We start from the raw sequence: 12812 nt of genomic DNA on the forward strand, positions 1-12812 counted from the left end.
AAACAGAGTCACCTCACACACGCTCGCTCCAGAGAACAAACCATTGGATAGTCGTAAATTACCATTACATTGAATCCCATAGCACAGATATGCAGATCGATCGAAAAGCGTATGGACATCACAGCCAGGGCGCCCGCTATGCTACCAGAGCAGCGAGCCTCCGCAGATGGGGCACATTCAGGTATGCGGGCACGTACGTCTCCAGCCCAGACACCTCTCGGGGCAGGGGCAGCTCGTACGGGCCGACCTCCTCCGTCTCGGGCGCAAGGAGCAGGTGGTCGTTGCGGTCGTTGGGCGATACTCGTGATGCGACGACGCGAAGGATCTCGGGGGAGATCGGTGTCTGACGGCACCGTGTCAGCGAAGCTTTTCCGCCCGAAGACCATACTACGTACCTCGTAGTCGGCGACGTAGTAGTTCGTGCACATGCGTTGAATTTGTGTGGGGGTGAGCATCCAGCACACGTCGTAGATGATCTCCAAGTCGGCCGGCGTCGACTTCTTGAGCTGCAAAAGCTTGGTTGCCTGCATCAAATGCTCGAGCTGGAGCGTGCCCTCGGGCATGTCGTGCGACTTGCACCACTCCTCTATGCGAGTGATGTTGTACTGGATTTGCATCGCTGCATCGAACGCATCAGTCACCGCCCTGTATGTCTCTCTCGCATATGCGACGTACCTCGCTTCCACGAAGAGAAGTTGCGCCTCATGAGGAGGTCGTTGAACGCGGTCACGCCGATGAGCTTGAGCAGCTCCGTGATGACCTGCTGTACCACGCTCTCCTCCATGTAGTAGCTCTTCAAGCTCCGCCACACCTTGTTCAGGAGGTTCAGGATGTCGTCCATGCTGAACGCGGGCTGCGAGTTCGAGTTCAACAGGCGATTGAACAGCCGTCCGCCGCCGTCCGTCGTAGTGAAGCCCGGCAACGACTGGCTCTCGATGAGCGCGGGGATGACCATCTTCGACAGCCGTTTCTTCGTCTCGAGCATCCACGTGTGGTAGATGTTGTACTCGAGGCTGTCCAGGTCGTGCTTGACCACCGAGACGAGGCGCTCGTAGTCCGCCCACTCGAATGGCCGCACCGCGTTCTCCTCGCCGGGGCCGATGCCCTGGAGCATGTCGCTCTCCGCGACGCAGATGAAGGAAAGCATCTCGTGGACGTTCGACAGCCAGAAGATGCCGGGTATAATCGCGTCCTCGGTAGTGAAAGACTGCATCGAAGGCGTCAGTAAACATACAGCATGCAAGCCTCTCAATACTCACCATGACATGCGACTGGATGGTCTGCATCACGTTCGCAAGGAACCGCTCGCTCTCCGGAATGAGCCCGTACTTCCACATCTCGTTCGTGATGAGCGAGATGAGGTTGGCGGGGAACAGGATCTCCTTGACAGCGGCGGGGCTCGTCAAGCTGGGCGCGGGTATCTTGAGTCCACGGATCAGGCCGTCCAGCACGTCCTCGTCCAGACGCTTGATGTCCTGCATCAACCTGATCTTTTCTTCCGCGGGGTCGTCGTACATACCCGACGAGCGGTCGAGCACGCGGAACTGCGGCAGACCATCTTCGCCGTTGTACGCAACAGAGACAGCGCGGGGGTTCGCCGTCTGGCTCCGCTTCGCCATGAACATGAGCTCGTCTGCGGAAGTACGGTGGTCGGAGGGGCTGATGGCGTACACGCCTGCAGAGCTGTGTCTCCGTTGGTGACTGCGAGCAGCAGCAGACATCGCTGCCGCGGCGCCGTTGGCAGTTGGGGCTTCCCCGAGACGAAGCGTAGGTGCAAAGGTCGGTGATGTAGGCTCCGCACGAACACCGCGAGTCAACGCGTTGAGCGCAGTCGCGCGGTTGAGCTGCTCGCGCAGGCTGCTGACCTCGCTCTTGAGCGTCTGGATCACAGAGCTGTCGTCTGCGTTCCTGACCGGGGTGCTGTCGATGGTCTTCTGCTGGGACTCTAGCTGAGCGGCCTGCTGGGCCAGCTCCTCCTGCAGTTTCACAATCGCTAACTCCTTCTCTGCAGCCTTCGCCAACGCCTCTTCGAGACGCTTCTCCACATCCTCCTTGGCCTTGAGGAGCACCTCGCGACGCGAAAGCTCCTCTTGCGCGCCTTGGAAGTCGGCCTGCGCCTGTTTCGCACGAGCATCCGACTCCTCGTGTCGTGACACGGCCTGAGTGAGCTGAGCTTCGAGCGCTGACACCCTGCCCTGGAGCTCCTTCTTCTCCTCCGTCCGCTTCTGGAGATTCTGGGTAAGCTCGACGACCTTGTTCTCCAACCGGTACGAGATCTCCTTGAACTTGGAAACGGAGCGCGCCTCTGCCTTGAGCGCCTTGAGCTCCTTCCGTGCAAGCCGCCGACGCATGCATGACTGGATGAGGATGACCTTGCTGACATCCGTGCGGTATTCTCTCCGACGAAGCCTATGCACGCACAAGTAAGCATCAATCAAACCTTTACTAGGAGATCTACGCACAGTCCGCGGAAGAGGCTTTGCAATGTGACGACGGCGAATGTGCGCTTTGAGTCCTTGAACAACCTGCGCGCCAGAGCACCACGAGCACCTACCGTCACACGGTAAGGACATTTCACACAAAGATACTACCACGGGACACGTACGGCTCTGAACGGCAGTGATAGACTGCCGGATGGTGAGGAACCGCTTGCGCTGGAGGTACCGCCGAATGCCACGCTGCAGCCGGATCGCAGCAACGTCGCGGCGGACCTTCTCGACGAGCCTGCGCGCAGTGATCCCCCTCCACCAGGTCTGGATCTTGATCGTCGCTGCACGGAGGTCCCTGTACCGCTTGACCGCCATGCGCCGCCGCATGTTCTTCTGGACGATGGTGACGAGTGAGTTGAGCCTGTTTGAGCGCAGGGACTCGAGCGCAGCGAGCATGCCCGCGCGGAAGAAGATCTTCGTCAGACCGGGCTGGTACTTGTCGGGGTCGTTGATCGTCTTCTCAAGGATGCGTGCACAGAGGGGCTTCAGCTCGAGGTTCTTGATCATGGGCTCCCATTCCGAAGAGTGAACGAGCATGTAGTACCTGCAGCGAGTGAGCAACGTCAGTGTTACTTCAAGGCGGGAACCGGTTTGTGACTGCAAGGCACACGTACCGCTCCGCGAACTCCTCATATGTCCACCGTGAGGGATAACCGGCGCAACTGATACGAATAGTCTCGAGAACACCACAAGCACGTAGTTGACCGAGGACCTGCTGAGGCGTGAACTCCCAGGCGCGCTTCTGCTCGTTCGGCTTGATACAACGAATGTAGTGCACGTTCGTCACGTTCAGCGTCTCCATAAGGTTGACCAAGGAAGCCTTGAAGATGGAAGCCTGGGTCGGCTTCTTCACCGGGCCTCCCGGACGTTTGGGGCCCGACGCAGCAGTAGCAGACGAGATGAGTGACTGACGGCCAGGATCTGGGATGACGGACGCGCGGCGGTTACCACCGCTCGGGCTGTCCGAGACGGTAGGCGAGGGTGGAGTAGCATCTGGCGGCTTCGTCGCAGTGAAGGCGGCGTCGAGGACCTCCTTCAAGAACATGTTCTTCGTGCCCGTGAGAAGCGCCATGTGCTCGTCCGGAACCGTATCCCTGTTCTTCTCGAGGAAGCCCTCAACCTCGTAGGTGACGTCGAGCGCATAGTGCGCAATGGTAAACGCAGAGTTTCCGAACCGTGGCTTCTTGAACACCTTTGCATTCTCCGGTTTGCCGAGCTGGTTGTGGAGCTTCTGCAGGAACGACTGGTCGGTACCGGAGGGGAGACGAGACTCTTCGTCCAAGAGAGCCATGACACCAAGCTTGCCCTCGATGACATCGATACAAGGCTGGTTGTCCGAGAACTCGATGAACGTCCAGTTGATCTTCTCGCGCACATACTCCTCTTGCTCGAGCTTGAACACATGTTGGTTGAATTCCTGCTGCAGCTTCTCGTTGGCGTAGTTGATGCTGAATTGTTCGAAGGAGTTCTAGAGACGATATCAGTGGCATGCACCTCTGAACGTTAGCTTGTACCCACCTTCTTGAAGTGCTCAAACCCGTAGATATCGAGCACGCCAATGAACATCTCCGCACGACTGGCAGCCTCACCGTTCTCGCCGGCCAAACTCTCGTTGACAATCGCGACAAGCCACTCGAACAAGCACGCGTACACGAACTTCGCGATACTGTCTCGCACGACGGATGCCTGCGCGCCGTTGAGCGACGTGACGATCTTCTCTGAGCGTGTTGTGATCTGCTTCTTGATCGTCCACTTCTTGAAGTCCGCAAGAGGGACGCCCAGAAAGCGTGTCGAGAGCTGCAGCGCGGGGTCCGTGTCGTCGATGATAGCGTCGTTGCGAGTCTGCGAGACCTTGATGTTTCCTAGGTGCAAGAGCGCAGAGAGCAGCTTGAACACGGCCCACTGCTTTTCGACCGAGATACCAATGGTCGAGAGCGCAATCTGCGTTTGCCGGAACTCCTCAGCATCGTCTACTCCCGCGATTGGTGTTGACTGGGGACCGCCCTGGCTGAGGTACTGGAACTTCGACACATCAGTATCGAGGCCGAGGTCCTTTCGCTCCTTGAGCGGCGCGCCGGCACAGAGTTGGTAGAAGATGTGATAGTTGCGCTCGGTGAGTGGCTGGAAGACGACACGTGAACGCTCGAGGAGGTATGTGCGGATCCGCGCGCCAACGATTTCTTGGTCGCCGTCGAAAAGAATCTATAGGATGTTAGCACAGGCGCGCGCAATTTGAGGTACGCGACAAACCTGGATATACTTTCCGAAACGCGAAGAGTTATCGTTACGGGTGGTCTTAGCGTTACCGAACGCCTCGAGCACGGGGTTGGTCGCGAGGATCTGCCGCTCGACCTCGCTAGACTCATCCAGGGACGCCTTCGTCCTTGTTCTTGTCTTCGAGTCTGGAGGGTTGACGGACGCGATGTAACGCATGATGAACTTGGCCTGCCAGCGAATGAACGCCTGCAAGGATGCTCATGTAGCATAACACTTACCGACTCTGTCTTCCCGGCACCACTGCATGGGGATAAGACGCGTGTATCGCGACAGCATTCAGTGACACGCACCTCTCGCCGGAAACGATGATAGTCTGGCCTGTGCCATCCCTGCTCATGGCGGTGTAGGCGTCCTCCGCGATGGCAAACAAGTGGGGCTCGAGCTCGCCTCTCCGGCGGCCATTGTATGCTTGGATGACCTCTGGGCCATAGAGGGCGACGCGTTGGAAGGGGTTGACAGCGATGAGGACGATACCGGAGTAGGTGTAGATACTGTGTTGTGCGTAACGATTGCGGATGGTATGAAGGACTGCGGAGTGGCGTTAACGACCTGTATATAGTCAGAGTATAATGCAGAAACGACCACGGACCAGAGGGTTCGTTCAAATGAGAGAGGGTTGCGAGGTCATCAGCAGTTTCGAGGAGGGGGGGATTGCGTAATGGTGGGAGGCCCTCCTTGCCGTCCTTGATGTCCTGCACCGTGGTATCGATCTTAATTTCCTGTAGACGGCAAGCAACGTGGATGAGCAGGAGGACGCGGAGGGCGAGGGGTGGGAGAGAGGGCGACCTTGCCGCGTTCATCTACAAAGACCAGCTTGACGGTGTCATTCGTGCGGGAGGCGGTTGAGACCTCTGCGGAGATCCAGCCGAGCTCCTTGTCGGGGAACCAGACACGGGTGCCCTTGCTGTATATGTTTTCAGCCATGGCGGGGGGACGAGGGCCGTCTGGTGGTCGGGCGGGTCGTAACAAGTCGTCAGCTATCGTCTGAGGCCAACTCCAGCTGCTCAATTAAGCCCCCAAATCCCTGTCACGCCCGTGATCGGCAACGTCACGCATCGTTACCATCCGTCCTGTGCTCTTCTTCCGCTCTCTCACTCATTCAGAAACACTCCAAGTAGCAGACACAATCCATGCAAGTCTGCCTGGCAGTCCTCACGCTTTCCCAGGCAAAATTGAAGCTAAAGAGACAGACTCTCCAAGTGCGTGACAGCCACGTGGCCAGGAGAGCAACGCGCGCCTAAGCGCCGGATCAGAGATGTCCTGGCCGGTGTGGCTGAAGGATCTGCTCTGCCATACATAGCCCCGCAGAGCATTCTGTCCCCTGTTCACCCCACCACCTCCTCTGGCTCTCGCTTGCTAGTTTCATCGAGCTTGATCCATGCTCTCTAGCATCGCTTGAGGTCATTCAGCCAGGACAAACGTCGCGTTCAACACCGCAGGAGAGTTCTCGGAGTGCCCACCAATTAACATGGCTACTGTCTCTGTTCTCAAGAGTTCGACCGTGACGGTCAAGAGCTCCAAGGTCTGTTTTCATTCAAAGTTCAGTCCATGAGCGCGCCGTACAAACTGCTTTGGATTCAGGGTACCAAAATAATCACGCGCCAGAAATTGCGCAAGGTGTGCAACTTCGTCGTTTCAGCCACAGCCTGCCGCAGCGCTGACCATAGGTTCTTCCGCACAGTACTCCTGGCTCCCTGACGTGCTCAGAGTCAAAGGAAGCGTGCGTAGCACAAATTCCTGAGCCTTGAATCATGCACCAATTTTCTCCAGATTGTACCGCGTATTATTGGTCCCGTCTTGACCGTCACGATCTTCGCGGCTGGCGCTGCCTATGTCTGGTCCAAAGGATACGATGTCTCCCTTACAAACTCTGTCGTCCCGTTGTTATCTGTCGTCGTGAGTGTCTCGCACACTGATGACCGCTCGATGCCACGGCGCTCACCAGCTCCACTGCTCAATAGGTTGGTTTAATTCTTGTATTCAGGTCAGTCGTGTGATCATGTAGGTCATAGCGTCTAATGTGGTCTGACACCTGCGCCGTCATTCAGAAACGGGTGAGATCTACGCACCACCTCCTGAGCGTCACCTTTTCTGAAACTCGGGTTAGCACCTCTTACGATCGATACTATGAGGGCCGCAAAGACTTTGGCACCATGGTCTCGCATGTAACTCTTCCCCTTCTAACCCTCCCCTCCCTCTCCTAATGCCTCTCTAGATCCGCAACCTCACGCGCCTCATCTGGATCAACGTCTCCAACCCGCCCCCCGACGACGCCGCCAAAGCCAAGACGCCCTCCGCGAACCTAACGCCCACCCAGCTCCGCCGGCGCAAAGTCGAGACCATCAAGCTCTGCATCGCATTCGCCTACGCGACCAAGCACTACCTCCGCGGTGAGGATGGCCTCGACTGGGAGGACTACGCCGGCATCCTCCCCGCGTCCGCCGCCCGCCTCGCGCGTGGGGCGTACGCCCCTGCGAACAAGGACTACCGCTACCGCGACGGCGGCGCCCCGACGAAGTCGCCCTCCGCGTACACCTCGTATGCCGCGACGGACTTCACGAGCCGGCGCGAGAGCGGGGAAAACACGGGCGCAAGCACGCCTGGGCTCGAGGTGGACGTCGAGCGCGGACGGGTGCGCGACACCTCGGCGGACGCGACGAAGCGCATTCGCGTGAAGCGCAGCAAGGACCGCCTGAAAGCAGCAGGAAAGACCGCGGCGACGCCGCTGATGAGCTCGCTGCAGCACACGATTGACTTCAGCACGGACCCGGACGCGCTATCGACGCCGTTGCCCATGGTGTACGCCTGTCCCATCCATGTTTTGCAAAGATCGCCGCTGACGTGCACGTATAGACTTGCACACGAGCTCTCTCGCGCGCTGTTCAAGTTCAGACGGGACGGCTACCTGGAGACCGTCGGGCCCGCCGGTGTGAACGCAATGAACACCCTGTCCGTCTCCCCTTCACATTCTCTCACTGTCCACACTAACCACGCTGCAGGATCCAAGGCATGCTCGACATGATGACATGCATGGAGCGCGTCGCGAACACGCCGATTCCGCGCTCATACAGTATCCACCTCAAGCAGTGCGTCTCGCTGTACCTCTTCGTGCTGCCCTTCGTGCTCGTCAAGGAGCTCGGGTGGGGCATGGTCCCTGTCGTGACCGTTGTCGCCTTCACGCTCATGGGCATCGAGGGCATCGCGGACGAGATCGAGATGCCGTTCGGTGCGTCTCCTTCCCCCTGGGTCATCCGAATGCGTGCTGACATTGATTCGACCTTGTGCCAGGGCTGGACAAGTCGGACCTTCCGTTAGGTGAGTTAGAGTTGCACCCCGCCGTCTTCCCTGCACCACTGACGCCATCACGCTATATAGAACGCTACTGCGAAGACCTCAAGGAAGAAATCGAGTAAGTTTACCTTTCGCCCGCTTACCGACCCGCGGGGGCTTATCATCCCCACCAGGTTCATGGTCGAGAAGCTGCCCGAAGGCGGGGAAGGCATGTACGGATACGACGACGGCGAAGGGGATGACTAGTCCAGCATTCCGCGGAGTACTTGCACGCACTTACGAACACTCACGATCCTGTATACCCATGCACAACACACCTGAGTAGAAATTAAAGTCGAGTGACACGCATATATGCTCTCCCAGGGTGATAATGCACACGCCCGCACTGCACGTACTCTACGCAAACTCCGGCTGGCAGTGCTGCCCTGGGCCGTACGGCTGTTCCCGAGCGTAAGTTGGCAAATGACGTGGGGACCGGGGCGCAGACGCACCTTCTCTGTGAGCGCCGTGAGACCGGCTGAGTTCTCGCTCGTATGCCGGCCGCTCTGGGGCCCTGGCTTTGGCTTCTCGCCCTTCGCGAACGCATCCAGCACCTTCTTCGTCGTCTCCGCGGTCAAATCCTCCTGCATACAGGGCGTCAGTGGCTGTCTCTATGAGACGGTTGAGACACGCACGTAGAAATCGTCGCCAACGACGAGCATGGGTGCATTCGAGCACGCGCCCTGGCACTCGACCTCAATGACAGTGAACTTGCCGTCCTTGGTGGTCTCTCCAGGCTTGATACCGCCGAGGTGGCCGCACACCGTGTCCAAGATATCGTACGCGCCGCGGAGCATGCACGGGGTAGTTGTGCACACCTGCACAAAGTGCTCGCCAATCGGTTCCCTGGCCAAAGTTTAGCATGCAGTCAGCACAGGGCGGGTGATCGGGACGCACCGGTTGAACATGGTGTAGAAGGTGGCGACCTCGTAGACGCGCATAGGCGGCATCTCGAGGAGGTTTGCGATGTAGTTCATGACGGAGATGGAGGTCCAGCCCTTGTTCTGGCGCTGGCCGAGGTCGAGGAGGGGGATGACGGCGGCCTTCTTGTACTGGGGCGGGTAGTGGGAGATGATTTCTTGTGCACGCTTCAAGTTCTCGGCGTTGAACTCGAAGGGCACCTGGGCTACGTCAGACGTTAGGTTCAAATTTTAAAAGTAGCAAGCTAACCTTCGGGTTGTTGTAGGGAGTGTCTCGATGCTAGACATGGATGTGTGAGCGCGGTCGGGAGGGACAGGAAGGGTGTGATACGGACAACGAAGAGCGCATCTGACCGCCGCGACGCCGAAGAGGAAATGGCGCGGGCCACTGGCCGGGCGCGGGGGAGGCGAACATGTTTTGTGAGGGCGCGTGCAGCGAACATGTCGGGCGGGAGAGAGCGTAGGGGATCGGTCAACGAGACGGACGGCGGAGAGAGGGCGAAGAGACGCTCGGTCGGGCGCTCTGGTGAATGGGCGGACGCGGACTGGCTGCAGCCCACAGCCACGTGGACCTGCCATATGCGGCAAGTAGTGTAATCGTCTCGCAGCGTTCTCCGTGCCCGGATGGTGAGAAAGGCTCCGGCGGTCGTAGGCTGGGTACATTGTTTGAAAGGCTAAATTACAATACGATCCTGGGCGGTGCCTACGCGACATCAGGAAAGTGGGCTCGTGAGCACCGCCGGGGGTCAGCAGGGCGAGGGGTGGGCCACTGGGCGCATCGATAGTGCTCGGTGCAGCTCGCTGTGCGCAGCGTCGCCGGGAGCAGAACACGCAGCGTATGGGGACGATAACGTTGCAAAAAAACGGGGGGGACGGGGAGCTGGAGCGGGGCTTGGGTGGTCCTGTGACGGACGCATCTTCCCGCGCCCACTGGAACTGTGGCCGAGTGCGCGAGTCGAGCGCCTGTCGCCGTCGCCCGCCCAGAGCCGACTCCCCTCTTCTCCTCCCTCTTCCCGTCCTCCACCCCCACCACCACCCGCCCATCGCCTCCATCCTCTGCACCCCTGCTCTCGTCCGACCCACTCGACTGCCCGCCCTGCTGTGTCTCAGCTAACGATTATTCTATCTGTCCCATCGCCTTAGCCGCCCTCTTTTCCTCCCACACATCTCCTTCCCTCTCCTTCTCCTCTCTCTCCCTGTAGCCCTACCAAGCCACGATGGCCACTCACGGTCCCATCAACGGTGTCAAGATTTCTCGTACGTCTTCCTCTTGCTCTGAGCCCCCTCCGACCCTTCCCTTCTCCCGGGCTCGCACCCACCCTCTTCCTACCCCCACGCGCCCAATTTCCCGCATCGCGTCCATCGCACCCTCTTCCCGCATATTCCCGTTCATGAACCTCGAACTTTCGCTAACCGATCCTTCTCTGCCGCGTTTCCACCCATAGCCGTCGACGATCCCCGCAAGATCGTCAAGGTTGTTGCCTCGGACGGCAAGTCCGGCGACCAACGCGACCTCATTTACACCAACTGCAAAGTCATCGGCAATGGCTCCTTCGGTATCGTCTTCCAGGCAAAACTTCTCGAGGAAAACGTCCCCACCAACGATATTGCAATCAAGAAGGTCTTGCAGGACAAGAGGTTCAAGGTCCGTGCGCCGCGCCTGCTCCACCATTCGCGGGCCCACTCACTCTGCGCCCCCAGAACCGTGAACTGCAGATCATGAGACTCGTATCACATCCCAACGTCGTCGACCTTAAAGCCTTTTTCTACTCTAATGGAGACAAGGTGAGCCCCCTTCCCGCCCTCGGCCCCCGCCCACACGCATAGCATCTCCCATGCCGCGACTGACCCCAGCCCTCGAACCCAAAGAAAGATGAAGTGTACCTCAACCTTGTGCTCGAATACGTCCCAGAGACCGTCTACCGCGCCAGCCGCCACTATGTCAAGCTCAAGCAACCCATGCCCATGCTCCAAATCAAGTTGTATATGTACCAGCTCCTCCGCTCCCTCATGTACATCCACTCCATCGGCATCTGTCACCGCGACATCAAGCCCCAGAACCTCCTTCTCAACCCCGCCACCGGGGTCCTCAAGCTCTGCGACTTTGGCTCTGCCAAGATCCTCGTCGCAGGAGAGCCGAACGTCAGCTACATTTGCTCGCGCTACTATCGCGCCCCGGAGCTCATCTTCGGCGCCACGAACTACACCACCAACATCGGTCTGTCCAAGGTTTCCAGTTACCGTAGCTACAGCCTTACTAACCGCCTCACGTGCATACAGACATCTGGTCAACTGGTTGTGTCATGGCAGAGCTCATGCTCGGCCAGCCCCTCTTCCCCGGTGAGAGTGGGATCGACCAGCTGGTGGAGATCATCAAGGTGCTCGGGACGCCGTCGCGCGAACAGATCAAGACCATGAACCCGAACTACATGGAGCACAAGTTCCCGCAGATCAAGCCGCACCCCTTCTCCAAGGTACGGCCACTCTTCCCAGGGTCGAAGACCCCCGTTGAGAGGTTATCGCAGGTGTTCCGGCCGCGCACGGCGCCCGAGTCGATCGACCTCGTCTCGAAGTTGCTCGAGTACACGCCCGAGGCGCGACTGAGCTCGGTTGAGGCGATGTGCCACCCCTTCTTTGACGAGCTCAGGCAAGAGGGCGCGAAGATGCCGAACGGGAAGGAGTTCCCGCCGCTGTTCAACTTCACTCGGGAGGGTACGTATCTCTGCGTTTCTCACGATATGCGGACGGTGATACTGAACTTTGCGCTCTGCAGAGCTGTCGGTACGGCCGGACCTGAACCGGCAGCTGGTGCCGCCGCACTGCGAGGCGGAGCTGGCGTCGCGCCAGATTCACCTGGACACGTTCGTGCCGATACCATTGGACCAGCTACGGATCTCCCTGGACTGATGAGCAAGAGAGCCTGAGCCCGAGCGCAGCGGCTGCCCAGTCTGCGCGGTGGGACTTGTAATAGCGCGTTTTTTCCGTTGCCGTTTCTGTTTCTGTTCGGTGTTCCGCCGCCAGCCCGTTGCTGCTCGTCCAACCGCCGCCGCCGCCGCCACGCTCACGCATGACACAGCGCAGTCCGCGCCTGGAGGGCCGCGGGGCGGCGGCGGGTTTCCCATCCCAACTCCCCTCTCAACCTCCTCTCCCGTTGTCGTCCTTATATATCTTGAATCGCAATGGCTGGGCTGTGGCTGGGCTCGCTCGCTCTCGTCTCCTCCGATCCGTCCTGACTCGTGTTTTGGTGACCCGATGTTTGTATGCACACGCGATGTTGTGAAATTGACCTGATGGCGCACGATGGAACGCAAACGAATAAACATTACCGCACATGTATGACGGGATTGCAGCATGAGTGAATGTCGCGATAGTCAGGCCAGTGAGGACCGATGGCGCAAAGCTGAAAACATACGGGCGGGGCTGGGCGCCTGGAGTGGCGCGATGTCGCGAGCTCCTCACGCGACCTGCACAATCGGCGTCTATTTCGGCCCTCACCCGTCTGCTCGCTAACCGCTGCGACTCTTTCCTCTTAACGCCATCCGCTTTCTCTGTCCTCCCCGTCCCTCTCCCCCTCCTCCTCACCGTCGCCATCTCTAAACGATGTCCGCGCAGTCGCTACAGGGCGGCAACAGCGCTGCTCGTGTCTGCGATACCCTCCCCGCACCCCGCCTCGCCTCCGCCGCAGACAAATCCTGCTCCCGCTCCCCCAGCCCATCTCCGTCTGCTCCCCCCGCCGTCTCCGTCACCTCTTTCAACGCCCAGATCCTCCTACCGGAATCGTCAAATAACACCCCAG

The 12812-nt window shown here is 59.1% G+C and overlaps 4 protein-coding genes across 4 annotated transcripts; 2 read left to right on the top strand and 2 right to left on the bottom strand.

The window, feature by feature from the left end:
* Positions 1 to 37: 37 nt before the first annotated feature.
* Positions 38 to 5690, bottom strand: TRAVEDRAFT_71028 (uncharacterized protein; the record flags this gene model as incomplete). Its single annotated transcript, XM_008038749.1, has 13 exons — positions 38 to 343; positions 396 to 619; positions 676 to 1207; positions 1260 to 2409; positions 2463 to 2550; positions 2606 to 3033; positions 3104 to 3957; positions 4008 to 4691; positions 4740 to 4934; positions 4985 to 5006; positions 5057 to 5294; positions 5356 to 5485; positions 5553 to 5690. The coding sequence occupies 13 exons, from the start codon at positions 5688 to 5690 to the stop codon at positions 137 to 139; spliced, it is 4890 nt and encodes a 1629-aa protein (XP_008036940.1). The 3' UTR covers positions 38 to 136.
* A 544-nt stretch (positions 5691 to 6234) lies between these two features.
* On the top strand, positions 6235 to 8303 carry TRAVEDRAFT_19320 (UPF0187-domain-containing protein; the record flags this gene model as incomplete). Its single annotated transcript, XM_008037823.1, has 11 exons — positions 6235 to 6288; positions 6348 to 6383; positions 6448 to 6486; positions 6537 to 6662; positions 6815 to 6931; positions 6982 to 7565; positions 7620 to 7715; positions 7766 to 7992; positions 8055 to 8081; positions 8142 to 8175; positions 8231 to 8303. 11 exons carry the CDS (start codon positions 6235 to 6237, stop codon positions 8301 to 8303), a joined length of 1413 nt encoding a protein of 470 aa, XP_008036014.1.
* Positions 8304 to 8453: 150 nt separating this feature from the next.
* Positions 8454 to 9459, bottom strand: TRAVEDRAFT_120720 (uncharacterized protein; the record flags this gene model as incomplete). The annotated part of the gene is made up of 6 exons (XM_008038750.1): positions 8454 to 8495; positions 8549 to 8680; positions 8732 to 8942; positions 8994 to 9217; positions 9267 to 9296; positions 9352 to 9459. The coding sequence occupies 6 exons, from the start codon at positions 9457 to 9459 to the stop codon at positions 8454 to 8456; spliced, it is 747 nt and encodes a 248-aa protein (XP_008036941.1).
* A 618-nt stretch (positions 9460 to 10077) lies between these two features.
* On the top strand, positions 10078 to 12700 carry TRAVEDRAFT_28225 (Pkinase-domain-containing protein). Its single transcript, XM_008037941.1, has 7 exons — positions 10078 to 10273; positions 10462 to 10661; positions 10718 to 10801; positions 10871 to 11234; positions 11297 to 11490; positions 11542 to 11728; positions 11790 to 12700. Exons 1-7 carry the CDS (start codon positions 10234 to 10236, stop codon positions 11921 to 11923), a joined length of 1203 nt encoding a protein of 400 aa, XP_008036132.1. The 5' UTR covers positions 10078 to 10233; the 3' UTR covers positions 11924 to 12700.
* Positions 12701 to 12812: the final 112 nt, after the last annotated feature.

The sequence above is a fragment of the Trametes versicolor genome (assembly GCF_000271585.1).
Source record: "Trametes versicolor FP-101664 SS1 unplaced genomic scaffold TRAVEscaffold_4, whole genome shotgun sequence".
NCBI lineage: Eukaryota > Fungi > Basidiomycota > Agaricomycetes > Polyporales > Polyporaceae > Trametes > Trametes versicolor.

Coding starts and splice junctions, on each gene's coding strand:
- TRAVEDRAFT_28225 (XM_008037941.1), top strand. CDS start 10,234: ATGGCCACTCACGGTCCCATCAACGGTGTCAAGATTTCTC. Junction 10,274..10,461: donor CAACGGTGTCAAGATTTCTC/GTACGTCTTCCT, acceptor TTCCACCCATAG/CCGTCGACGATCCCCGCAAG. Junction 10,802..10,870: donor TCTACTCTAATGGAGACAAG/GTGAGCCCCCTT, acceptor GACTGACCCCAG/CCCTCGAACCCAAAGAAAGA.